Source organism: Anoplopoma fimbria, chromosome 12, assembly GCF_027596085.1.
Source record: "Anoplopoma fimbria isolate UVic2021 breed Golden Eagle Sablefish chromosome 12, Afim_UVic_2022, whole genome shotgun sequence".
In the NCBI taxonomy this organism is placed as follows: Eukaryota; Metazoa; Chordata; class Actinopteri; order Perciformes; family Anoplopomatidae; genus Anoplopoma; species Anoplopoma fimbria.
In genome coordinates this window covers 11,757,331-11,783,412 of record NC_072460.1, presented here as the reverse complement: position 1 = coordinate 11,783,412, position 26,082 = coordinate 11,757,331, and the positions used below count along the sequence as shown (strand labels likewise).

The following is a 26,082-nucleotide window of genomic DNA, read 5'->3' as shown; positions in this document are numbered from 1 at the left end:
AAAGCACATTGTTATTAAATCATCTCATTTGGCACGATTATCAAAAGTATGATTCACAGAAAAACAAGACGACATTAGCTAGAGGCAGTGGGCCACCCTTTTTGCCATAAAAAGGTGCAAATTATGCACTTTTAAATTGCAATGAATTGCCAACAGCTCTCAAGCTTGATTATTTCAGTCCCATTGAAGAATGTTAAAGCTTTACTATCTGATGTTTTATGACTGCTATTACAGGCTCCAACTTCAACACCTATTTCCATCAACGATTAATAATCTTTCCGAAAACAAAGTTCTTTTTTGGTCCAATTAACAGCCCAAACTCTAATATGTTCAATGCTAAATAATATTAAACACAAAGACTACTTTTGCTTGATTACACGACTGTAACGATTCCGATAAATTTCCATTCAATCGTTAAATCAGTAAATCGACTAATTGTTTCAGCTCACTTGCTTTTAGGCTTTTCTGTTGGTTGTCTGACATTACATTTGTTAATTATTGTGTGCTGGTTGTCTGACTGTAAAGGGTGTTTGTTCTCTTGATTTCGATGAGTCTTCCTAATTAAATAATAACAAACTGAATACTAATATGTGTCTATATATATTTATTTTTAAATCCCCAAGCGGAGTCAAGATGTTGTTGAGCTCAACATCTGAGTTGCACCATTGCTTGGATCCTACAGCTCACAGTCCAGTGGAAAACAAAGTCGGATCTCAGGGCAGGAAATAGTTCAGTAAGTGTAATATGTATGTTGTGTAGGCCTGGGATTTTGTAAATGTTAATCTCAGCTCATTACCATTAACCACTGGGATTCTTTTCCTCTCTGTGAATCAATAATCCAGCCTCGTGAGAGGGCTTTTGCTGGATTGTGCATGGAGGGAGAACTCGACGGGCTGAGCATACGGAGACAGAGACTCAGAGAAATGCTATTCCAGAGTATAAAGGTGATTTTCTATCCTTATTGTTTGCAACGTCTGCTTCTATTAGTGGGACCTGATGTGACCTGCGGTGAGATTAGTGGAAAAGGTTGAAAAGCAGAGCCATCCCTCCACGAGGAGCCCAGAGACAGTAAGGCACTAAGACCCAGTGGCGAGAAGGGAGGCTGGGTGCTGCCAGCCTGACCACCCGCCGCCTGTCTGTCTGCTCTGCACGGCTCTGCAGTTGCCCTAGGCGCGTGCTGGAGACAGCATATGTGTGTATGAAAGTGTGTATGTGTGTGTCCAACCTTTCTGCATCACAGGCTGGAAGACAGGAGCCCTCTCCTCATTTTTTTTTACCATCTCTCCACGTTCTGCTCGTGCTCTCCCACCTGAATCAAAGACCTGGCTAGAAGAGAGCTGATGGGTGGGAGGAGTGTGTGTGATGGGATGGGATGGGGGGGGGAGGGTGGGGGGTTCAGCTTGGTTGGGTGGGAGGTGATGACGAGATGAAAGGGGCCAGGTGAGGAGGAGACAGAGGAGCGCCTCCATCCACTCTCTCTCTCTCTCTTGACTCTGTGACGTGGTGTGTGTGTGTGTGTGTGTGTGTGTGTGTGTGTGTGTGTGTGTGTGTGTGTGTGTGTGTGTGTGTGTGTGTGTGTGTGTGTGTGTGTGTGTGTGTGTTGTGGTGTGTCAGTGTTTTTGCTGTGTGTGTGGGGGAGAGAAAGCGAAACAGGTCGGCACTCCTTCAGTAGACTGTGAACCTGCACATGAGGAAGCAGCCCTCTCCAGACTGAGGTATGTCACCGGTTTATCTTCACACACATCTCCACACATACCTGCCCGATTCAGCAGAGTGTGAGGAGAGATGTGTGTGTGTTTCAATGTTTTGAAGTTAGGATGCTGGAAAGAGTCAAATCTGACTCAAGACGGCAATACTAGAGACAGTGTTTTATGATTTCATCATATCACATTCTTTGTGTGTCCATGTGAAAGGACAACATTTCGGTGAATTTAAACTCCTGGTTGTCACTTGCATGTTGCTGCTGAGGATTGAAATTTCTTTCTAATGAAAGGGACACTTGAACAACAGGCTAGTTTTCTCCTCGCAGTAAACACCGTGTCATGTGTATATTATTGGGTCATATGGTTTCCAGTCGGCAGCCAGAGAGATTCTGCTGCGACCTCAAACTCTAGCTTTTGTGTGAATTAGTTTGGAGCTTCAGAGTTTGACTCTAAATTGTACTCGTTTTATTGGTTTGATTATATTTAATAAGAGGATATGCTGCATTAGAGCCATTAAGTCCCTTTTTATTCTCCATTTAATATTTAAATAGTTCTCTTTGTGTGGTTTTGAATTGATAAAATCACCATTAAACAACAACTTTAAAACGGGTAACAGGCACATTTCTCCAATTTGGATGCTTTTAATTGGGATTTTGTGTGATAAGAGGCTCTTTGAGGGACAAGAACATTAGTGGTGATAAGTTTGTTAGCAGCAAGAATTAAAATTTTTGTGGTCCTTAGTGTACTTAAGTGACCCCCCGGACACCAGAGAGCAGTAAAAACAATCAATGCTGATTGAACTAAAATTTTCAAGAGGGCTGCTCCACAGTTACATCATGGCTGAAATGTTGTTTATTGGGCTGAAGGTGACTGCAACCCTTTGACCTATTCAGCAAAGGCCACCTACATACACCTACGTGTTTCAGGTGATTGTCTTGCTCAAATGTGCGTATGTGGGCAGGAATAACAACAGACGCCTTGCAGGGATGAAGCCTGTCACACTGGTGAAATGGAAAACTTGCACATGCAGGTGTGCAGCATATGGAAATGTACCAAAGCCTTAGCGCTCGTTCCACGGCTTTTACAGTGTGTGGGGTTGTTTCCAGGTGAGGTTATGACAGTAAACACAGCGCAGGGCCTCTCGACTACTCAACTGTTCACAAAAACACAGCTGAAGGTGCTCTGCCACCATTTCCATGATTTTTAGTTTGTAATTTAACATAGCTACAAAACATTTATTCTCAAGAGTATTCGGTAACTATTGGAAATTTTACATTTAATATTTTTCATGTCATGATTGTAATAATACGAAAAGTGTTTATTGATCTTCTCCTCTCATCACTTCAGACAGCAAGGAGCTCTGTAATGCTGAGTTTTGCAGTTTATTCACTCATCCATTTTGCTTCTTGACTCTGTTAAAGGGGACATATGGTCCACTCTGCGCTTTTAGCTTTTCCCTGAGGCACAGGCTGCTGCCCTGAAAACACACATCTGAGGATGCAGATGTCAAATACGAAGTAAATTATGACCCAGACCTCAAGTGGGGCTTCAAAGTGAGAGCACAAGCGACTCACAGGATCACAGCAACAGAAATAATGAATTGTTTTACAAAGGCCTAATGCATTTAAGTATAAGTGACCAATATTTGATTTCTTTGATTTCTTTTTAAATGGGTGGTTCGACCATAAACAAGAGGATTATTGTGTCAGTATTGGCATGAACTGTAGATTAGATCGAGGGTCTTTTAAGTTTGTTTATTCACGTTTCCAGAATGTATTTCTAGTCCGAGCAAGGATTTAGGCGGTTTTTGGGATGACAAATCAATCATTATCATATTTCCAGACTGAAACCATCTACCCTATATTTAATCAATGTTTTGGTCAGATAATATCCTTGAAAATATCCAATCTGGAATGTAGTTTTTCATAATTTGGACCAACACTTGCAAACTAGTATTAGAAAATATTATTACATTTACATTTCACAAAATACACAAACGCATCCTGAGCATGTTGTGAAAACTAGCACAAACCTTCACTTGTTCCTACTTCTAAACAGGACTTTCTCTTTATGTTTCAGATTTTTCCATCTGAAAGTCACATTGGAGAGAGAAGGACGGCCTCACTGAAAGTTACAAGGAATTTAGTGAAAATTCCCGTGATCGTCTGCAGAGCTCCAGGCTAAAATCTCCCGGGCCTGTACAGCTCCAGCTGCCATGACAGACATCACCGCCTAAGCTTCTCAGTGACACCCTATGACAGGGGAGGATGGGTGATGGGCCCATGAAATTCAGCGGACTCTCTCCTCCTTATCCCATCCTCTCATGGAGCGTCCTGTCACACCAAGCCCCTCCTGGAACACTTCTCTCTCCGGCCTCCACCTATCTTCAGCCTCACTGCACCCGAATATCTCTAACGTGACCTCGACGGTCGCAAGCCTCCGAGGTGGGGTCGATCTGAACCAGTCCTTGGCACTGTGTGCTATGCTCATCATTGATGTGCTAGCAGTGGTCGGGAACTTGGCCGTGATGATTGTCATCACCAAAACACCACAGCTGCGCAAGTTTGTCTTCGTGTTCCACCTGTGTCTGGTGGACCTGCTGGCTGCGCTGGTGTTGATGCCTCTGGGGATGCTGTCAGACCGAATCCTGGTGGACGAGGCGCTGTGTCGGAGCTACCTCTGCCTGAGTGTGTGTCTGGTGAGTGCTGCCATCCTCACCATCTGTGCCATCAACGTGGAGCGCTACTACTACATTGTCCACCCCATGCGTCACGAGGTGAAGATGACGGTGGGGGTGGTGGTGATGGTTCTGGTGGGAATCTGGATTAAAGCCGTTGTCATGTCAGTGCTGCCTCTCATGGGATGGCTGCTCCAGGGAAACCAGGCTGTGGGGACTCCCTCAGTTCTCATTCAGGGTCAGAGACACTGCTCCCTCCACTGGACGGGAGGCAGGACCACACAGCTGCTTTTCATGGTCTTCTTTACATTGATCTATTTTTTGTGCCCCGTGCTGATCATTCTCGTGGTCTACTGCAACATGTTCAAGGTGGCGCGAGTTGCAGCCATGCAACACGGGCCCCTTCCCACCTGGATGGACACGCAGCGACAACGGTCCGAGTCCATCAGCAGCCACTCCACCATGATGGCAAGCCTCGGTGGGACTGGCGCCCGCACCACCCTTCAGAGGGCCTTCAACGGCGGGAAGGCTGCGGTGGTGCTGGTGGCAGTGGGAGGCCAGTTCCTCTGCTGCTGGCTGCCGTATTTCTCCTTCCATCTCTACTCGGCTGTGGTGTCTACCTCTCCCGCCTCACTGGCCCAGCTGGAGGATGTGGTCACATGGATTGGCTATTTCTGCTTCACCTCCAACCCTTTCTTCTACGGCTGCCTGAACCGGCAGATTCGCGAGCAGCTGGGCCGCCACCTGGCTTGCATCTTCAAGCGGGCTGGGCCCAGCGAAGGAGAGCAGCTGCCCAGCCGTGAGGCCTCTATTGAGGAGAACTTTTTGCAGTTCCTTCAGGGCACTGGATGCAATCTGGAGCCCTGCAACTCTCACAGCCGAGCCAGCCCAGAGGAGCCAGAGACTGAGGGCCGTCAGGAATCAGCTGTTCAGCAGAACACGCCAGCTGACTTCCACATCCCAGGGCAGATCCTTGAGGAAACCTCAGAGTTCATACAGCGGCAACAGCGGAACAATGAGCTTCATGTATCAGAGAACTGCTGCAAAACTGTACCAGAGCTGTAGCTGCCTCCCATGTACCGTCTCTTTTGCCATCTATAATCCAATAAATGTAATTAGTTTCATTCATATTTTCTATAATGCGTTGAATTAACTAACTATCTGCAAAACATGATGTCTTCTTTGAGGAATTCAAGTTGTGTAGCTTTTCAGAGAAAGACAAAGCCGAATATATTGTGTTCATCACCTCACTCGTATACCCAACAGTCTGTTTTTAGAGCCACACACGTCGGGCTGTTTTCTGTATGTTAGCAGATGGACACTAAACCTTTGTTATGTTAATCACGGGGTCAGTGGTGTGACAAACATCACATTAACATAAAGAAGTGCTGAAACTCTGGGAAAGCAAAACGTTAGGGGAACACAGTTTTCGCAGTTTATTGAAAACTACAAGAGCCATTGAAAGAAAGTTGCTCAATGAACTGTTATTTTTGATATGCATTTCTTCATTATTTCCTCATTAAAAGTTGGGTTCTCCATCAGACATTAGAATATATGTCCATGTACATAAAAAATACTGTATTTCCAATCTTTTTGTTTGTACTGTACTGGACAAAATGTTCCCTCATTTTTGTGTTTTAAGACTTGAAAAAGCCCCTCGACAATCAGTCCAATTGACTCAGTGATTCAACAGATTCTCTATTTATTACACTTTCATGTCTCCTCATAACACCAGGGAATTAATGCAAACGTGGCTGTTTCCCAGTAGAAAGGAGTGATTATTCAGAGCCATTCTTAAAATCATCTTGAAATATTCATTGTGTTCAACTGGATCATTTCACAGCTGGTGCTGCTGATAGTATTTATAATAAACAGGCTGACACACCAGCGTGTTTTTAAGCATTTTTCATGAGCATCATTATCATGTTTATCTGCTCTCAGTCTTGTGATTATCACCTCCTCACCAAATAACTCGTGATTTCACCCCCTTCTCCTCAAAGAAAAACATTGTGACTGGTTTGGTTTTTTATGCCCGTTCTGGTGTTAAGGATTTAAGCTTTGTAAAAACATTGGTTAACAGCACAGTTAAACTGTCTATTTGTTGACACAAGGGCTGAATGTGGACAGATTCGAACATCGCGACCAGTCCCGTCAACCCGTAATGTCTGTGCTGTTTACAGGTAAACACGGGAGCAGTGTGGGTGTGCTTGTGTTTGTGCTCTAAACAACCAGGCTTGTTGTGGCTACACAGCAGCACACAGGTGAGACAATGCTTACACATGGCAAGCTTTGCCTTTGGCCTCATTTAGGAACAAATGGAAGACTCTGGTGATACTCTCTCTGATCTCAGGTGGAATACAAACAGTTTGCACAAGTCACACGAGAAGTGACAAAAGTTCCAAAGAAAATAACAAGGCACAAATCTCCTACTAAACACATGTTTTTTGTCTCTTTTTATATTTGCTCTCTCTTGCTGCATTCGTCTATTTTGGACTGCCTCATACCGGACTGCTGGCATGATCACAAGACACCCAACACAAGGCGTACAGGGAAGGCTCATATTTTGCTGGGGGTCAGAACTAAAAAAAAAGGCCCCTTTGTACGGAGAAGACATAAGGTTCCTAATTTTCTTGTGATCTGACTTTGTTGCTGACTGTTTTTCAAATGGGGATGTCTTGTCATCTTGTTTTAAAATGTTTATTTTGTGTCAAAATGATGATGCAGTATTGCGAAGCCCAAATGTAATCAAGCACAACAGTGAGCACAAGAAGAAATCACTGCCATAATCCTTAGTGATCTGCAGTATGTATTCATATTTATTTTATTTTTCTTAGTAATTTAAAAAATATATTTAGTATAAAAATGATAAATATTCAATTTATGCAACAAAATAACCACCAGCGTGCAGGAACAAGGGTTTAATCTCTTTAGATAATCTGAGCTCTTCCTCATTGAACATTATTGATCATCTCCTCTTTAGGAAACAATGTTGTAATAAATTCAGGGATATTTGACACAGTCTGGGGTGGTTACAAAGCCCCTTATGTTGATTGAACTCGCCATTCAATCAGCTGGATTTCCGTTACCGTAGCAGCAAAATTGCCCCGACCAATCTGATTAAATGCTTTAAGCTCTATTTCTGCCACCATCTGTTGATTATGCGGACGGAGAAGTAAGCCGTTCTGAAGGTGAATGGCAGATAATATTCCCAGCTTCGGGAATTTCATGGACATTGCCAGCTACATTGTAAATCATCAATTCAGTCAAAATGTTATTTTCCCTTTCATTTAATTTTTTATTTAATTTCCGCTTTCCCCTCTATTTTTTGTACCTGAGTTGGAAAGACTGTTTGGATTCTTCATTATTAAGGTTTATTTGTTTTCCTTGTTTGGATGTCCCTGTGTATTGGTTACCTATCAGTTGAAATGATTAAAGACACAGCAAGAACATTAACTTGAGTGTTGTGGGTGTTGTCATATTTACTTACCAGAAATTTTCGGATCAATACCAGCATCTATAACATGATCAATCCCATCAATCATGCCTTTCTCTCCTGCCCTCTAGCTGCATGTGTGAGTGTGTGTGTGTGTGTGTGTGTGTGTGTGTGTGTGTGTGTGTGTGTGTGTGTGTGTGTGTGTGTGTGTGTGTGTGTGTGTGTGTGTGTGTGTGTGTGTGTTGCAGACAGGTGGTGCAGCATCACAGAAGTGAAATGAAGCACTAAGAACAGGATGAAAGAGGAATGACATTTGGAGGTTGAAGTTTGTCAGTGCACATTGTGGATAACACAGTAACTTCTCGATAACTAACACCCAAAAACACTGACCACCTTAGGGCACAACGTCAGGCCCTACATAATGTAATTACACCCCTATTCAAATGCTTAAGGTTAAAAAAAAAAAAAACACTGGGGATGTTCACTCTTTTTTCAATAAGTGCCCTGATTGATGAATCAAAGCCTTTCAAATATAAATCTGAAATCTAGGGATGAAAAAAGCAAAAACAATAGAAATAGGAAGGAATGCAAGATTGTTTAGTTATGGATTGTGCAACTGAATGCTAGAAATATGCTCTCAATCTTTTGCTTATTTAATATCTAGGTTATGATCAATGTTCAGCTTTTGCATGTGTAGCTTCAGTTGTTCATCACCAGAAAAATCCCAGATTCCTCCATCCTCTAAGCAGCACCCCGGCTCGTCCTCTATTTTCTGCTCATCCCACTTCATACCCTCTACTGTGCTGCTCCCAATCGGACAGAGTGACTCATAGCTTTCATGTTGAGCCGTGGAGTGCGCCTCACGTAGCGCAAAGAAAAAAGTTCAAACAGCCTGACTTTTGTGATGGGCTTCAACACGCCCAGTAAAAGGGCTCAAGGCCAGATGTGGGGGGGCGCACCGTCATTTGCTGAGTCGTTTGTGTTTCTTATAAACTAAACACCTAAACAGAGAGCTTGGATCAATGTTCCTTTACTGGATCCGAAAAGAACTCAAACACTTGAGTTTCTCACTTACTTCTTTCAATCCGGACTCTTCTGAAATCAGCTGTTGCCTTGGTAACCTGCTGCTGATGACAGCGCTGATGGGTTTGTTTGTCAGAAGACTACAGACAGAAGCAAAGACAGAGATTATTGTTACACGTAAAGACATAAAGTAATAAATAAAGACATACAGTATAAAGTAAGTAACTAGTCTATGAATAAATGAGCCATTCTTTTAAATAACATTCGTAATTTTCTTAAAATTAAATTTCAAAAAATTTGAAATAAATTAACCGTTAACCGTATGCACTAACCACATTCAAAAAAAGAGTTTATATTTTGTAAATAACATCTTTAATAGTGGTAAATAAATAATGTCATGGAATGATTTAGTTACAAGCCATTAACAAGAACAAATTTGGAGTTGTGAAAATTCCCTTTTGTTGCTTTCGATCCATTCAGTTTTCGGATTATGTATACATAAATGTTGGAAATGCATTTAAAAAAAAAAAAAAATTGTTTATGAATAGATTTTAATCCAGAGGATGAGTGGTCATCTGGTCCAGTAAGTAAATATATTTGTTTAGCCCAAAATGTGTACTTATTAAATGATCTATGAAGCATTAGTAAATTATTCATTCAGTATAAATAAAGTTGATTTATTTAATTTATAAACCCTGTATAAAGGGCACCTTATTAGGGTTGGTACCAGTGTGATTCATCGCTGCATTGTCAACCAGAAAGCTGCATCAACTGTACAACAAAGTCTATAATATGTACAGTGACTGACATGATGTGTAGAAGTTGGATAAAAACGCTGCACGTTATTAAAATACAATGACATTAAAGCTAGTGTGGAGAGAACAAAATAATATAATACCCTGTTGTGAAAGGCTCTTACAATAGTAACTAGTGTCAAATGAAATGTGTGTTACAAACCTTTTAACTTGCACACAAGTTCACGGTCTGACAGAAATACTGCAGGTAAATTCAGAGTAGTGTGGGATACAACATTAAAACCACTCATGTCTAGTTCACGTCGCTGCATGTTTGCATTAACATGATCGACTCAAAGTTGTCTGTGGATCCAATAGCAGTTCTAGTTTGTAATAAGACGACCTGGATGGATATAGGTTTAAAATAGAGACAAAATATTAAAACTGAACCTGACCTTTTGACCGAGGAAGTGTATCGTTTGGGCCTGTTTGAGCAGTAAAGTGCAGGTGAGAGCAATCAAATGTGCCCCTGCAGTTCAGCAGAAGAACCACTGGGGGCGCTCCTACACCACACAAAGCCCATGCTCCACTGCTGACTTTAAACTGTAGAAGACCGCAGAGGAAACCTTCACACGTGTGTCATGAGCCTGTTTACCACCACATGAAAAATCAGTTCACGAGAGCTTGTGAGGATCGTATCAAACTCCGACTGTTAGCGTTATTTAGACCACACAAGCAGAATCACATATCCGGCAGTCCAGAAGCGACTACATTACCCATCAGCCCCGTGGGGCGCATCGGTTTTCTTATTTCAGTGCCGTTTTCTTGGTTTGCAGCTGGATCAGCTGGATGAACGCGCGGCTGCGCAGGAGCTGCGGACTTGAAGGAAAGAAATCTAATGATTGTTATTGCTAGTTTTTATCTAAACGCGGTGCATTATAGACCTGAGCCTGATTTTTCTTCAATTGATTAATATATATTTTTTCATTTCTACTTAACATACTTTTGATTAGTTTTTCCCACAATCGTAAGTTCTTGTGAGAGTAGGCTGCAAACTTCGGATGATCTTTTCTTTTTTTTTTTTTTTTTTTTTTAACTCTTCGGGGATTTTGTTTACTGAAACCCTGCAGCTGATCGGCTGTACAGACTGGAGTGTGTGGACTGAAACAGTGTAAACTCAGCATCAGACTGTGGCTTCAGTTGGACCGACGAGCCTCCGGTGCCAACGCCTTCCCCCCTCTCTCTCTGTCTCTCTCTCTGTCTCTCTCTCTCTCTCTCCGCTGCTCCAGCTCGCACAGGGCTCGTTTGACGGCGTTTTCCTTCAACTCATGAGCTGCTGAAACCACAATCCGACACTAGAGAAGTGGTGTGAGAGATTCAAAATGGGCTGCACGATCAGCGCCGAGGACAAAGCTGCGGTGGAGAGGAGTAAAATGATTGACAAAAACCTGCGGGACGACAGGGAGAAGTCCTCCAGAGAAGTGAAACTGCTTCTGCTTGGTATGAACTGCGGTTTGATCCGTGAAATCAGTTTAATCGTCATGAATGTTTGGGTACTTTATCACTTTTTCCCCCACTGCAGTGTTTTGTTTTATGACTCTGAACGCTCCTCCTTCAGTTGGTTTAATGCAGCTGTGGCTCATCATGGCTCCACTGACAGAACTTCGTGAACCAGATGTTAGTGATAAAAGGAAAACTACCCGTCCTGTGCTGCCTCAGAGCTTTTCTATCGGTTATGGATCGTTGAAAGGTGCTCAGAGGACACTATTTGGCACTGAAAGTGTCCTCACTTGTCACAGAGCACGACGTAACTCACGCAGGCCTGTTTTACTTCAGTGTACAAACAAAACTTTACAGCTGCAAGGAAATGCTGACCTCTGTCAGACTGTTCAACAAATTCAAAGACCTATAAGCACAAAGTTTTAAGAAGTAAGGGCTTATTTCTGCATTGGTGCTGGTCAGTGTTAATATGCTGCAGCAATTTTACTTAATTTAATTGTTCCACATTATGTTGGTGCCTAAGCAAACAAAACAATGTCTGAATCAGATTAGCCTCATAATGACCACTGAGATCATATAGCTTCATATTATAATAAATGTAATGTGAGAAGTGTCAACCATATAACTTGCTCTTTGTTGCTGTATCTCTACATAGTGTACATCATGATAAAGCTTGTACTGATTTTTAAGGCTGCAGCATGCGATTCTGAATAGCCTATTTATAAATAACATAAACCAATTTCATAAGGCCAGTGACTTTTGATAACTGCATTAACTGCTGGTTGTTACCAACACAAATTTGGTGATACTGTCGCTTTTGACCTCTCATCACAGGTTTTGACCTTAGTGTGGGCGGCATATTTTGTGTACATTTGATGAAACATTTCCGGCACAACATCACAACATGTCAGAGGAACTGCTGTTTGAGAGACAGCTGTATTTTCTTTGTGTGAAAGGCAACCATACTGTTACACTTTTTATCCCACCACAGCAGTTAAGTGATACTGTAAAGGCTTTCTAGCAATCATGGAAAGGGCTATGTGTGGGATTTGAATGTTCCCGACTTTGGCATGCTGACACGCAAAACTGTTAGACAGTTTGTATTTACACAACTAATGGTACCAAAGAAGAATAGACCTGTATTTTGAATTTTGTTTCTGGCAAACTGATGAACTTAAGTCCAATATCCACTCTCTTATAGCTCTGTTTTGTTCTCCACGGGGAGCTATATGGCTCTCAGCTGATCGTTAACTTTGTCCGGTGGTAGTTTAAAAGCGGGTTCTTCAAGCTTTTTCAGTGAAAACAACTGCCTGCTGCAGCTAGAATTGACGCTGATAAGATGAGTAAATTGTTGGCTGTGAAACCAAAACAGAGCTGAAAATGAACAAAAACACTCTGTAGAGCAGAGAAGAACTGCAGTGTTTGGTGATAATTCTCTGAAAGTTCATCACTACAAGCCTTTCAGGGTCAAAAATATTTTATCTCTCTCCAGGGTCCTTACATACTGTTGTCAGACATAATAACAATCTGAGCCTGTCAGCGGCAAAAACAAGCACTCTTAGTGGATGTACATTGATGCTGAGAAATTGCCCAGAGCGATTAAGCGCCTCACACACAGGACGCCGTTTGTGCAATGGGCCCATGCTTTACTTAACGCTGTGAAAAGCCGGTGAGGTGCAAGCCAGTAGAAATAATTTGTGTTTCAGAGGGCAGTGGTGTTGTTGCCACGTTTTGTGTGAAAGTCTCTTTAGATTGCAGCCAGTTTAGCATCCCGTGTACCAATACGTCACTTAGAACCAAAAACATGCAACAGTGGGGAGAAAAATACGGAAGTTACCCTTTAATATAAAGATATTGATTAGAGCACTTAAGCTAAAGCTATCTCTGAGCACTTAAGTGGAATGGTTTATTGTGAAATTAAAATATAGATGGTAACCTCTTACCAACATATCAGCTGAAACTAAGTATAAAAATGATCAAAAAGTTTGAACAACAGCATCTGCTATTTGTTGTATCCACAAAGTTTTGCACTGTAAAAAAGTGTGAGCTACTAGCTGATTGTTCTGATGCAATTGTGATGCAACACTTTTCAGATTTTGGTTGAGACATTGCTTTGTACTTTCCATAAAATGTTATGAAAGATAGTTTACAGTTCATGTCAAAAGAATGATATGAAGAAGAAAACTCTGTGCTTTTGAAATGCTGTGGTTTTATGAGATGGATGACTGACCAAAACCTTTAAGTACGTGAAGTCCTCACTTTTTCTTTTTATTTGTCCTGTAACTATCTTATTAAGGTTTGAAATGTCTTAGAAAGAAAAAAATCCCACTAAACTGATTTGTGTCATTCTTTACAGTATGTGAACTTTGATAGTTCAGGACGAACAAGATTTTTATGCCTTGCAAATCTCCAGACGTGATTAATTCAAGTGTTTTCCTGCCTTTTCCTACTTGGTTTGTGTTCCCGATAGTGGCATTATTCTCAGAATTCAAAGAAATGCAGTTGTCCCTTTTTGTTTGCGGTGACATTTCTTGCATCTTGATCTAGAAGATATGTTGGAAAAAAACCATGCTGGTTAATCTGCTTCCTACCATTTCAGAGCCACTACCCACAACTGTAAGGTGATTTTTATCAAACTGTGTTGTTGATAGTTTGAAGCCTGATTGCGTTGTTTTGTTGTGTGGAGCTATTTTAGGCAGTCGAACCCTGAATGTTATGATAGAAGTAAAACCTGAGGTCACATAGATAGTGGTTGTTGGGTCAGTTTGTTGAGGATAAAGTTGAATCCCAGCAGCAGCTAACTTATTTAACATATTTAAGTTTAGGCTGATACGTCTGGCGGTGTAACATTACAATGCCGGATAAAATCTTGTTCTATGGACACATTCAAGTTCTGACCACAGAGTTGAGGGGGAAGCGATTTTTCCAGGCTGTGGCCTCCACTCCCTGTCTGTGCTGGAGCAGGAGAGTATTAGGAAAAAAAACAAAGAGGAGTTCGACTGCTGCTCTTTGTACCAAACCACAAAGCTGGAGAGCCAACGCACTCTTCCGATGAAAATGGTCTACTATTTGACCCAGAAAAGTAATGAATTCCAAAAAAATCTGCATTTCAGATTCTTGTTATATGAGGCCTGGTTTGGAGTCTGACTCCTGCATGGGTTTGGACAACTCAGTGAACGTCTGTGCAAAGTTGGTTTGTGAACTGGCAGGAAGCCACGGTTGATAATCAGCCAAAAAATTACATGAATGAGAGAGTTGGTGCTGACAGAACTGAGGAAAGGGATCAACACAATTTGTCCTCCCCTCCCCGTCTATGTGAGCGGGTGTTAATCTCTTTTTGGTGACAGCTTTACCAAAGAATTTGTGGATATAATTCTTGTTGGCCGGCCATCTGAACATATTACTCTACTGTAAGCCTCCTTGACAAAATGAATCTGCTAAGGATTCTTCACTGGCAGTGGAAACGTGTCTCGCCACCTTTTAGGGAAACAACAGCATTAAGACAATGTATATTTCTTTTTTTAAAAATGCCACACATTCAGACTCATCCCTGGCTGCTTTAAAAAAGAAGCAGGTATCCATATTTCAAGTTCCACTGCCTGAATACTTCTTCAACCTGCTGTTACTGATAATTATCGTGGTTATATTAGGTAAAAGGTGGCTCTGCTGCCAGTGTAAACTCATCCCACATGTTTATGGAAATAATTTCTCACTGGTTGTGAGTTTGACATCTAATGTTTCATGTGCACACATGTTTTCATGCCTCTTTAATTAAACCTCAGCTAGAAAAAAGCTGATTCTAGAGTGAGTCAACGGATGGCACAGAGGCAAAGCACTGTGTCGCCTCCACTGACACCTGGGTTCAAATCTTAGCTTGAATTGGTTGTGTTTTTTCTGGTTCTGTTTTGATAGCTATATTTGACAAAGCCAATCAATCTTGGTGCAAGATTTCCCCAGAGGCCAACAATGGTTCTGCAGCAGTGAATATGATACTTGAGCAAGAAAAAAAGGTTAGCCTAGCTTAGCATAGAGACTGGAAACAGGGGGAAACAGCTAGCCTGGCAAAGGAAGTCTGCCGAGCAGAACCTTTAAAGCTCTATAATTATCTCTTTATAAGTGAAAAAACAATGCGTTGGGTTATAAAATTGGTCATGCGCCGGCACAGACTCTTCCTGGTGACTTTTCTGTGCTTATCCTTTTTTTAGGATATTGGATCAAACAACCAATTTGAAGAAGTCACTTTGAGCTTTAGGAAACACACAGGATTTTATAGACAATAGAAAAAAATATGCAGATTCATGATTAGGAATCAATTGATAAGGTCCATTATCATAAATACGTTCAATTAAAGGGGTTCTGTTAAAGGGAAATAGGATATCATAAAATCAAGAATCTGTCTTATCATTGAAGAAACATTCTGTGCTGGTTAACGACACTGCATGTTGTGATGATGTTTTTTTTTAGATTGCAAACAGACTTTTAATCATACGTGGTGTGCCCCTCTGCACTCTAACGCCCAGAACAGCATGATATCTGGGATTGTCTCTCCACTGGAAAAACACTGACTCAGACAGAAGCATAACTGTTTCCTGTTTGGCCAATCGCTGTAGAAATACTGTAAAGGTTCCTTGTGTGAAATTATTCCCCCACTCCTCATTATTACACTGGCCTTTATTGCAATGGAGGCTTTGATATCAACTGTGCTAGTAATCAGTTCACAGATGGACAATATTGTGAAAGCTCTCACTTCCCAAAGAGGGGCCTCAGCTCTTCACACTCTACTCATTATTTCCCATCATCCTCACTGTGTTTCTGCACAACCTAAACTCTGGGGTGTGGTATATACATTTTATGATGAGTAGTGAGCATCTGATTCCTCCATGTGACACTTCACAAACATATACTGTACATTCTTCAGGCCATACTTAAATCCCTGCCATTAAAATTCATCACAAGGCTGCTTTTGCTCTGTTGTTTTGACAGAAACATACTGCACATTGTGTGATGCGTGATTGAATTAGATAAGATTAAGTTCAACCTTTATGAAAAGCTGGTTTGATCTAACGTCCATGTGGTAGGAGTCTGAATCTGTCAGATACTGTTATGTGGTGATGTTTTGGCTGCTGTCGTCTAACTATTGTGCCTCTTTTCCAGGTGCTGGGGAATCTGGGAAAAGCACAATAGTGAAGCAGATGAAGTAAGTTACAGCTTCTGGATAACACTACATATGACAGTGATAAACTCCTTTATCCTGTAAGAAACGTTGATGCTTTTTTTGTATTACATTGACAAGAGACAGTTCCTCACTCCCACTTTCAGCTGCAGCCTTGGTTTCAGAGTTTAGAGCTGTGGTTATAAACGGTGCTCATCTTTTAAAATCATGAAAATACTGTGAAAGTAAAGTAGGACCATCATTTCACTCGGCAGTGTTGGAAAGCAACCTTTTTGCACAACATGTTAAACAATGGCCACAGTGGACGGCTGTAGCCTGGCAGGTCCTGAATAGACTCCCCCAGTTCCCACATTAGGCACGCTGCATGCTCACCGAAGCTCAAATTCCAGCACTAATGACAGTGTTGCATGAGATTTTTTTAAATCTGTCATTCGTCCCACATATGTTATAGCCATTGTTCACTCCGTCAACTATTTATCTGGACTCTCAAAACCTCTTTTGGATTTGTTTCTGTGTCAGAATCATTCATGAAGATGGCTACTCAGAAGAGGAGTGCAAGCAGTACAAAGTGGTGGTGTACAGCAACACCATCCAGTCCATCATGGCCATCATCAGGGCGATGGGCCGGTTAAAGATAGATTTTCGGGATGCTGCACGGGCGGTAAGTTAACTACATCCAGTCTGCATTAAATCTGACTTTTAAAGAGCTGCATCCTCATTAACAATATGAATCGCCACATGAACAATGACAGCAACTATTTACTTTATTGGCAGGACGATGCCCGCCAGCTGTTTGTCCTGGCAAGCTCAGCCGAGGAAGGTGTGATGTCGGCCGAGCTGACCAGCGTGATTCAGAGGCTGTGGAGCGATACCGGAGTTCAGGCGTGCTTCGATCGATCACGAGAGTATCAGCTCAACGACTCCGCTGCATAGTGAGGACTTTATTCGCTTCTTTACATACAGGCCCGCGACACAGACTCACCAAGTGCCAACTATAAGCATATTAAATGAGTCAATTCACAGTTGACTGCATTGGGATAAAAAAAAAAAACGTCAAAAGAGCTTAATAAATCGTTTTAGAAACAATTTGTCGATAAATCAGTCAGTCAAATGACAGAAAAATAATCAACATCCTCTCTGTTGTGAGGATTGGCTCTGTACTTTATCATATTGACATTATATTTGACAATATAATGAATATCTTTAGGTTTTTGACTGTTTGACATTTGATGACATTACAGATTGCAACATTATCTGACATTTTAAAGACCAAACTATTAATAGACAAAATGATCTGCAGATTAATTGATAATGAAAATAATCTTCACTTGTAGCTATAAATAAAAGCTGAAAATTCCAGAAGGAAATGAAACTGCTTCAACGATTTATAGGGAAGTTTGAAATTGCATCATCCATCTTCCTACTATTAAACTGGCACAAAACATGTCTTGTGATCTTGTTTGCCTTCTTCTCTAAGGTTGGACAAGTTTGACTCAGAGTAGTTTTCCTCCTTCATGTGTGTAACATTTCCACTAGAGAAAAAAGAGGGGGCAAGATGCGTCTTGTTCTTCATGGTCTTGTGTCAGCTTGTTGTATAGCTTATTGCATTCCTGAAAAAAGGAATAACATGAAGGAGAAGCTGACAAAAAGAAAATGTCTCCGTCAACGTGCAGCTGTTTATGTACAGTTTCATTTGACAAAATGGTTTCAGATTATTATGATAGTCCACCACTGGATACAACTATCCGATGAAGTTCAGTGAAAAATGCAAACACAGTGGTTTGAGCTAAATATAGTCCAGCCTTGTCGACATGGATAAAGCATGGTTTTGTGTCTCTGTAGCATATAAATCTCACTCTCCCTGAAAGAAAGTAGCTCAAGGACGCTCTCTTTGTTTTGAAAACAGCCGAGCTGTCATGGTGCACTGTGTCCACACTGGGAGGCAAGAGGAACCAGTGGAGTTGGTCTGTTTTTACTCAACCACCAAGGGGCCGGTGTTTATCATGCACCAAAATATGAGCCCATATTTAGTATCATTCTGTGGAGTCCTTAGATGTCTCTGTGCAAAGTAAACCACTCAACCAGACATGTGTCCAAAAAACATTTTGTCTTTTTGCTTATTAAAAAAAAACTTGGATTAACTGATTTTACAAAAAAAAGACAAACATCTGTTTTTTTTCGAGGCACATGTTGGGAGCTGTCTGTACTTCAGGTACTGCTGCAGTAAATTTGTTCTATGACATGTGTTTTTTCTCTGGGATTGTCTTCATAAACTCACTTTCTGTCTCTCAGCTACCTGAATGACTTGGACAGGATCTGTCAGCCGACCTACGTCCCGACTCAGCAGGATGTGCTACGTACACGTGTGAAGACCACTGGCATCGTGGAAACTCACTTCACCTTCAAAGATCTCTACTTCAAGTTAGTACCGCTGTTATTTATCTGCTCATGAAGGGCCCTGGCCTCAACATAAGTTATGAAGCTTTACAGGCAGTTGGGGCCTGAGCTGGTTTACTGAATCGGTCAGCATTTAGATGTCTGCATTAACTTTATCACTGGGGCAGGATTCACTTAACAACTTAATTCAACTTGACAGTTATATATATATATATATTTATTTTATTTTATTTTATTTATTTTATTTATTTTATTTATTTTATTTATTTTATTTATTTTATTTATTTTTTACTTTTCTCAAGAGTTTGAGGTATTTTTTCTTTCTAATATTCTATAATAAATACAGGATAGTTTTACGTCTTCATATACAATTTGTGATGAGGGGTCACAATAAAAAGAGGTTTTTAGTCGCTGACATCACAAAGGCTTTTTATTTAACGAATGTTAGGTTGTTTTCCTTTTTCATTATCCATCTCATTATATGAAAAATGAGAAATAGTCATGAAAGTGACTTTGAAGTAGCAAAATCTTGATTTTACATGTGCAGTATCTTGCCTATTTCATACTGTATACTGTATCCATATGCATGTTGGCTATTCCCCCGCTGTCTGTTTATCATATGCTGTCATAATGCTCCTTTCATCATATTGAATAATTCTATAGTTAATTTTTTTGACTGATGCACCTGGTTTCAGATGATTACACTTGTTGTTTCTTTTTAGAAACTGAATATTGACCTGCTGATTTTTGAGCCTCTTTTATAACTCACAAATCCTGCTGAATATGACCCACCTTTGTAGCAATAAATGTGATTACATTTGTTTATTCCTTTTACATAATGTTATCATCTAGCTCCTGTACTTATAAATATTGGTGAAACGTTAACTGTAATCACTCCCTGCCCTGCATGTGTAACCCCATTAAAAAAAACGCTCAGGGTCTTCAAATGTGCAATCACTGAATTGGTGTTGTCTGTTAACAGCTCAATGCAGATTCAGTTTAGCTCTGAGGGACTCAGGTGGAGACAGAGGCAGCCAATACAAACACGTGTGTATGTGTTTCTGCTTGTGTTTGTGCTCTTGCCCTGGATTTACAAGAACACTTGTCCTCATAAAACACGGGTATTAAATTGACATTACAATTAAAATGAGCACATTCACTGTACATGTATTTATGCTGTGTGTGTGTGTGTGTGTGTGTGTGTGTGTGTGTGTGTGTGTGTGTGTGTGTGTGTGTGTGTGTGTGTGTGTGTGTGTGTGTGTGTGTGTGTGTGTGTGTGTGTGTGTGTGTGTGTGTGTGTGTGTGTGTGTGTGTGTGTCACCAGGATGTTCGATGTCGGGGGTCAACGCTCGGAGAGGAAGAAGTGGATCCATTGCTTTGAGGGAGTCACATCTATAATTTTTTGCGTAGCGCTCAGTGATTACGACCTTGTGTTGGCTGAGGATGAAGAGATGGTAAGTGATGGATACACTGTGGTTTAGGTTCACTTCTTGTATCTTAGACCCTGTCTCCATTAACCCAAATTGAAAACGGGGTTTTGAAACAAAAACGATCTCCGTCCACACATGCGTTTCAGCATCGTTTTCGAAATGATTTGCATCCAGACTTGCTCCCCTGAAAACGAATATCATGCGCGTGCCGGTGTAAACAGGAAGTACATTGGTTGCCTGGTTACAGATAATACGATTACAATACTCTTTAATAAAAAAAAACGGTTGTGCTTGATACTTAAGAACTTCCTCTAAAATCTTCCTCCATAAACTCAAACAGGCACATTTCGTGGAAGTTTTAGAAGTTTTATTTTTCAAGCTTAGTTACAACACTGCAGGTCTAACTCTATCTCTCCCACACAGACAGCAAATTTACTTTAAAATGAACAGTTATATAAAATGTAGAATTGAACTTCGCAACAGCTGCTTGCAAAGACAATTAACAGCTAGCTCAACAACGCCTGGAATCAGTTTTCCATGTTAAATTAACCTGGTAGTCGATCGGTAATCAAGGCTGTTGTTGTTGTTCTCTTCCCTAAAACTCCGGTATAGTGTGGATGCTTGGTGCAAATGAAGCAAAAGATACGCGTTTTCATACGAAAATGGGATAGTGTAGACATGCCCTTAACATTTTAGTTGAAACAGGAAAATCACAAGAGGCAAATCATAGGTGTTAATAATAACAATAATGATGGCTCTGTTCTATTCAAATCTCCCATTAAGTTATGACAGTGGGCCATCTTTTATAGCTTTTAAGTGCTGGCAAAGACACAACAGCTCCTTTTCCATTAAGATTCAGCCACTAAAAGCCATGTAAAATATGTTTTATTAGTCTGTATCGTTTACGATGCTCTTGGTACATGTGTTGTTTTTTTTATGTAAGTGTCGTTCAAATTGGAGTAGACACCAGGCCCAACTGGCACTAACTGGCACTGTGTAAAGTTTCAGGGTCTTTCACCCAAAGACCCTGAAACCAAAGGAGCTAGATGAAATTCAATTATCAGTAATTTTATTATTTACACCTGTGTCAAAATGTCTTGTCTGTGAAAAAAGCTGATTATGTGTATCTGCTCTTTCCTCAGAACCGGATGCATGAGAGCATGAAGCTCTTCGACTCCATCTGCAACAACAAGTGGTTCACGCTCACCTCCATCATCCTCTTCCTCAACAAGAAGGACTTGTTTGAAGAGAAGATCGAAAGGAGTCCGCTCACTATCTGCTACCCTGAATACCCCGGTGAGACAAACCCGTGTATTAGTCATTTATGAATTTTTTACTTGATAATGTCAGACGTGATCAGACAAGATCTTTATTTTCTATCTGATGTATCTTAGCATTAACTTCTTCGAAATGTGTGATCGTGCTATCTGACATTTTAACCTGAATTAAGAACAATGGATCTCACTCTGTCCAAGGATGCCGTAGGATTAAGATTCTGCAACAAAACCCAGTTTTAAAGTTGCAGTGTGTGTTGATGAGCATTGTATATAAAATGTCTATTCATGATTTTTGAGCTAATGACATCTTGTTTTTTTCTATTTTATCACCTGTGAATTTCATCACTGTAGCCTATTTTACTTGTCATTTTTTTTAACCCAAGTAATTATAATGTCAGTTATATATTTTTATAGATCGACAAAAATAGTGTATTCCTGGCTTCATCATTTTTTACTTCTTAAAAGGGAGCACCACTTAACTTAAGGTGCTTCTACACCGTAGTCCCAAACCGAATTTAACAGCCGCTTGCAGAACAAAATGACCATCAATAATTAGGAGCTCCCTGTTTGTATTTCAAATGTTTTGTTGATGAATCATAACATTTTTGATTAAAAAAATAAGCTCAACTCAATAGCAAAAAAAACCACAAATATTAGTCAAAAGTGACCAACCAATGGGCAGACTGGAAGTAATCCACAGTTGCAACTGGTCACAGCTTAATTGCATCTTTGTTTTGCTTTGTGTTTATCCCACAATGATAAGATTAATGGAGCTGTTTTCCAGAGATCACGTAGGATTGTTCCATCTAAATTATAACCAACTTCTTTTTATAAATGATCTTTTAAACTGCAGGTGGGCACTCATACGAAGAGACTGCAGCTTACATCCAGTGCCAGTTTGAAGACTTAAACAAGCGAAAGGACACCAAGGAGATCTATACCCACTTCACTTGTGCCACAGACACCAAGAATGTGCAGTTTGTGTTCGACGCTGTCACTGACGTCATCATCAAGATCAACCTGAGGGAGATCGGGCTCTACTAAAGCTTCAGGCCCTTCAGGTCAGCGCACTGACTTTCACCCATTGGACAGTTTTTGCAGAACGCTACAGATATGTGGCAACATGGTGTTGTTGTCGAAGCCAACATTTTAAAATGTTAACTTGTTGCATCACCGCAGAGACAACAGTCAACTCTCTTCTGGGATTTCCATCATGAGTCAGCCTGGCAGCGCCATAGAGTTAAATAGCTTCATAACTATTGGAGAAATGCAATGAAATTTGGCTAAGACACTTATCAGACTGCAGTCATCACCTGAGTTTTCATTTAGTGCTGCTAACATTTTTCAAATAGAGTGCTGCAAGAATGATTTGCAAACCTTTCACGTTTTGTTCTACGATATAAAATGACAGTAAATATCCCTCCCCTGAATGTTGACGTGACTTTAAAAAGGCGGTTGCTAACAAGTGGCTAGATGACACTTCAATACATTATCATGCCGACTACTACACCTTTACAGCCTTGTTGTTAGATTCCCTCTCATGTTACCATCATGCGGTACATTTTTAGCCTGACGTTAGCTTTTTATTTCTACTGATTGCTTTCACTCTTTAAAAATCCTAAAAAAAATCCCCATTGGCTTTTCTTGAAGGAACCAGTTAATGCTAACTTCTGGAGGATGCCAACATACATCAACCCTTCAACACTTGATTCATGACAGGATACTTACATAAATAATAGCCAAACTGTCGAAACACTTGAGTATGACAAAAACGCCACATAATCAATACTATCCACTAATGAAAGTCATATGGTTGGATGCTCTGAAAAAAGCTAGTAAGTTGAATCCTAAATATCCTAAATAATCCTAAATAAGGATAATTTTGTCAGACTGCTTGATATTTCAATTATTGAGATCATAAACAAACTGCAAACAAAATAGAATGCTTACAGTTCATCTGAATTTAGAGAGCTACAGTACAATATCTAAACTTCAAGCCTTTTATACGGTCTTTGCCTCAAACCTTTTAATCATTAAAACTCAGGTGTTCCCTTCCACACACATGCCCGTGTTGCCATGGTCACTTTGTACCCATGAGCCAACATTCAGCGTTTAAAGTCTTCAGCTAACGTCAACAGTTGTTTGTTTTACACAGTCAGTGAGGACGTCTCCAGAATAAATCAGTGATGGTATTTTAAAGAGGAAAAACTATATGAACTCAGATTAAAGAGAACGTTTTGGCATTACCAAGAGAAGCTAACTAGTTCCCATGACAAAACCAGTGTCAAAACCGCTAATAAAACTAACGTAAATATAACCGTTCTTAGCTTTTTACTGTTGTGTGCCTGAAAGCTGACCATTAATGTAGCTACATAACCATAGTTAAATAAGATTTTAGACTTGATGAGTTAAGAAGGAAATATTTGTGTGTAGATGTAAAAAAAAAAAGCTAGCATGCTAATCTTAAAAACACCAAACATTTTAACAGCTAGCTAAATGTAACATTCACAACATTAGCATGTTTGGCACCTGTTACCATGCTAGTGTTGCGCATATTAGCATATTAACATTAGCATTCAGCTCAAAGTAGAGAGGCTCAAAAGTAAAGCGTAGCCTTGTGAACCTTATTACCAGTCTGACTACATAGTATATATATAGTATAATAAGAAGTTTCCATACAACTAATTGTTCTGGTGTCTAAAAAGAGAAAAAGCATGTCCATAACATGTGTTTCATTATTAACAAGCAGTTTATGAATGAAAGTTTGAATGACATGTTTGGGGGCATAGCATTCATATTAAATGATGCATTCATTGTTTCCTGTGGTCATTGGTATTAGTGCTTTTTTTTTCTTTACCTTGCAGGTGTCAGGAGAAGAATCAGAACTTCTGGACTGGTATGTCTTGTCTGCAGAGGGCAATTGGAAAGTAGGTGATAACTAAGGACTAAGCTGGAGGCCACGCTGCATGCAGGACCTAAATTCCACAATTTGGGGACTTGATGCTACAATTATTTTTGTCTTAATAGATGTTATGAGGCAAAGCACACTGAGAGAAAGTGATGAGTGGGGGAGGCTTTTGAAACAATCACTGTGAGAACTGTGGAGTCTTGTCATATTTAAGACCTTTACATCAGTCAGGAGGCTGGCAGGTAAAGCCCCTCTGATGTCTCTGACACAATTATAATTTGTCTGTCATATGTACAAGGACCAAAGCAGAGAGTGTATCAAATCGTTCACTGCATTTCACAGTTTCACAGTGGATATGTAAATTATGTTCACTTTTATTTCTTTTGCATCTTTTCCTAGCTTGAGTCTATATCACATGGCTTTTATTGAATATTTGTATATGTTATATTTTAATTTTTGAGTTGCAGTTATTTAGTATTTCCACTTTTGGATGTGTGAATGCAATAACTTATGTATGGAGAAGCGTTTTGTGTGAGCAGTTTTGATGTATATAGCGTAACCTTTTGGGTCTGGGATTAGTTAGCAAGAGTGTAATGAACTCCGTAGCAACACGGCTGTCTACATAGTTAGTTATTAACTAGACAACATTGTATTGAACAATTTTTTTTATACATGAGACACATCACTGCAAATCAATTTGTCAAGGGAGACTTCATTTCCCTGCATTTTTTTCCATAGGAGTTTGAATATGACTTGTATAAAACACTCAGTGGAGGTCAATATAGAATATTCTTTATTTCAAGGTATTTTTAATCCTATGGATATCAGTGAAGATGTAAATACACACATTGAACATAAAGAGTGGGAAAGTTTGAAATAGCCAGAAGCTGTATTTGTTTTCTTTGGCTGCAGCGATCCAGTAATCCTGAGGAAGTCTGTGGCTTATATACAGAATACTGTAGTGGAGCACTGTTTGGGTCACATCAGTCACTTCCTACACAGAGTAATCCTGGTAGATAACATTCCTGAATGTTTAAGTCTAACTTTTCCGTACTTTGCTGCAGTTGTTTTGGTTCGTTTTACATCATTAAATGGTGGCACAAAGTTGTATTCCTTTCTTTATTTTAAAGACTAAACCAAAATCTTACCACAGGCAACACCAATCAGATGTTCTCCTCTGGTCCAGAATTATAAAGGTCTAGTATCCCCTAAACCATGCAGGGAAGGAGGTCATGCAAATTGAAAATACTATATTTAGACTTTAGACACATCTGTATGCTTGAGCTGAGGGCTCAGTTTGTTCCAGCGACTGCACACAATGCAGCTCTCTAATACGTCCTCATTGTCCTACCTTTTATGTTGTCTCTCTAGTATAACACTCCATGGCAATGTACTGTATTTCTGAACATGAGTTATCACAACATATATTTAAACTGCTTTCAATATTCAAGTTAAAAGGAGACAAGAAGGGATAGATTCTTTAGTGCAACATACTTTTTGAGCCCCATAACCTCAATTTGTGTAAGGTTCAGTTTAAAAGATGAGGCTGTTGATATTCTATGTATCCCATAATAAGACTAAAACAGTGTGTTAGTCCTTCTCTCAAGACTTCCTGACTTCCCAACCCTGTCTGTAGCACTCAGTCCCAAGCCTATTCGTTCCTACCGAAGACGTTACTCTTTTAAAACAAGTCACACATGTATAGTTATTTTATTTATTTTTTTAAGGGCTAAGAAGTTTCCTTAAACTACCACTGTAGTTGTGAGCAAATGTTACTTAAAAACAGGAGTAAAAAATGGTTGGGAGACTGTTCTCTGCTGCGGATTC

The 26,082-nt window shown here is 40.2% G+C and overlaps 2 protein-coding genes across 2 annotated transcripts; both read left to right on the top strand.

Annotated features, from left to right (window-relative positions):
- The first annotated feature begins 4,026 nt into the window (after nt 1-4,026).
- On the top strand, nt 4,027-5,445 carry gpr61 (G protein-coupled receptor 61). The gene has a single exon (XM_054609980.1). It carries the CDS (start codon nt 4,027-4,029, stop codon nt 5,443-5,445), a length of 1,419 nt encoding a protein of 472 aa, XP_054465955.1.
- Nucleotides 5,446-10,430: 4,985 nt separating this feature from the next.
- gnai3 (guanine nucleotide binding protein (G protein), alpha inhibiting activity polypeptide 3) lies at nt 10,431-25,353 on the top strand. The gene is made up of 9 exons (XM_054608370.1): nt 10,431-11,070; nt 16,225-16,267; nt 16,763-16,904; nt 17,018-17,175; nt 18,536-18,664; nt 19,965-20,094; nt 21,213-21,366; nt 22,201-22,408; nt 24,212-25,353. Exons 1-8 carry the CDS (start codon nt 10,953-10,955, stop codon nt 22,389-22,391), a joined length of 1,065 nt encoding a protein of 354 aa, XP_054464345.1. The 5' UTR covers nt 10,431-10,952; the 3' UTR covers nt 22,392-22,408; nt 24,212-25,353.
- The last annotated feature ends 729 nt before the right edge of the window (nt 25,354-26,082 follow it).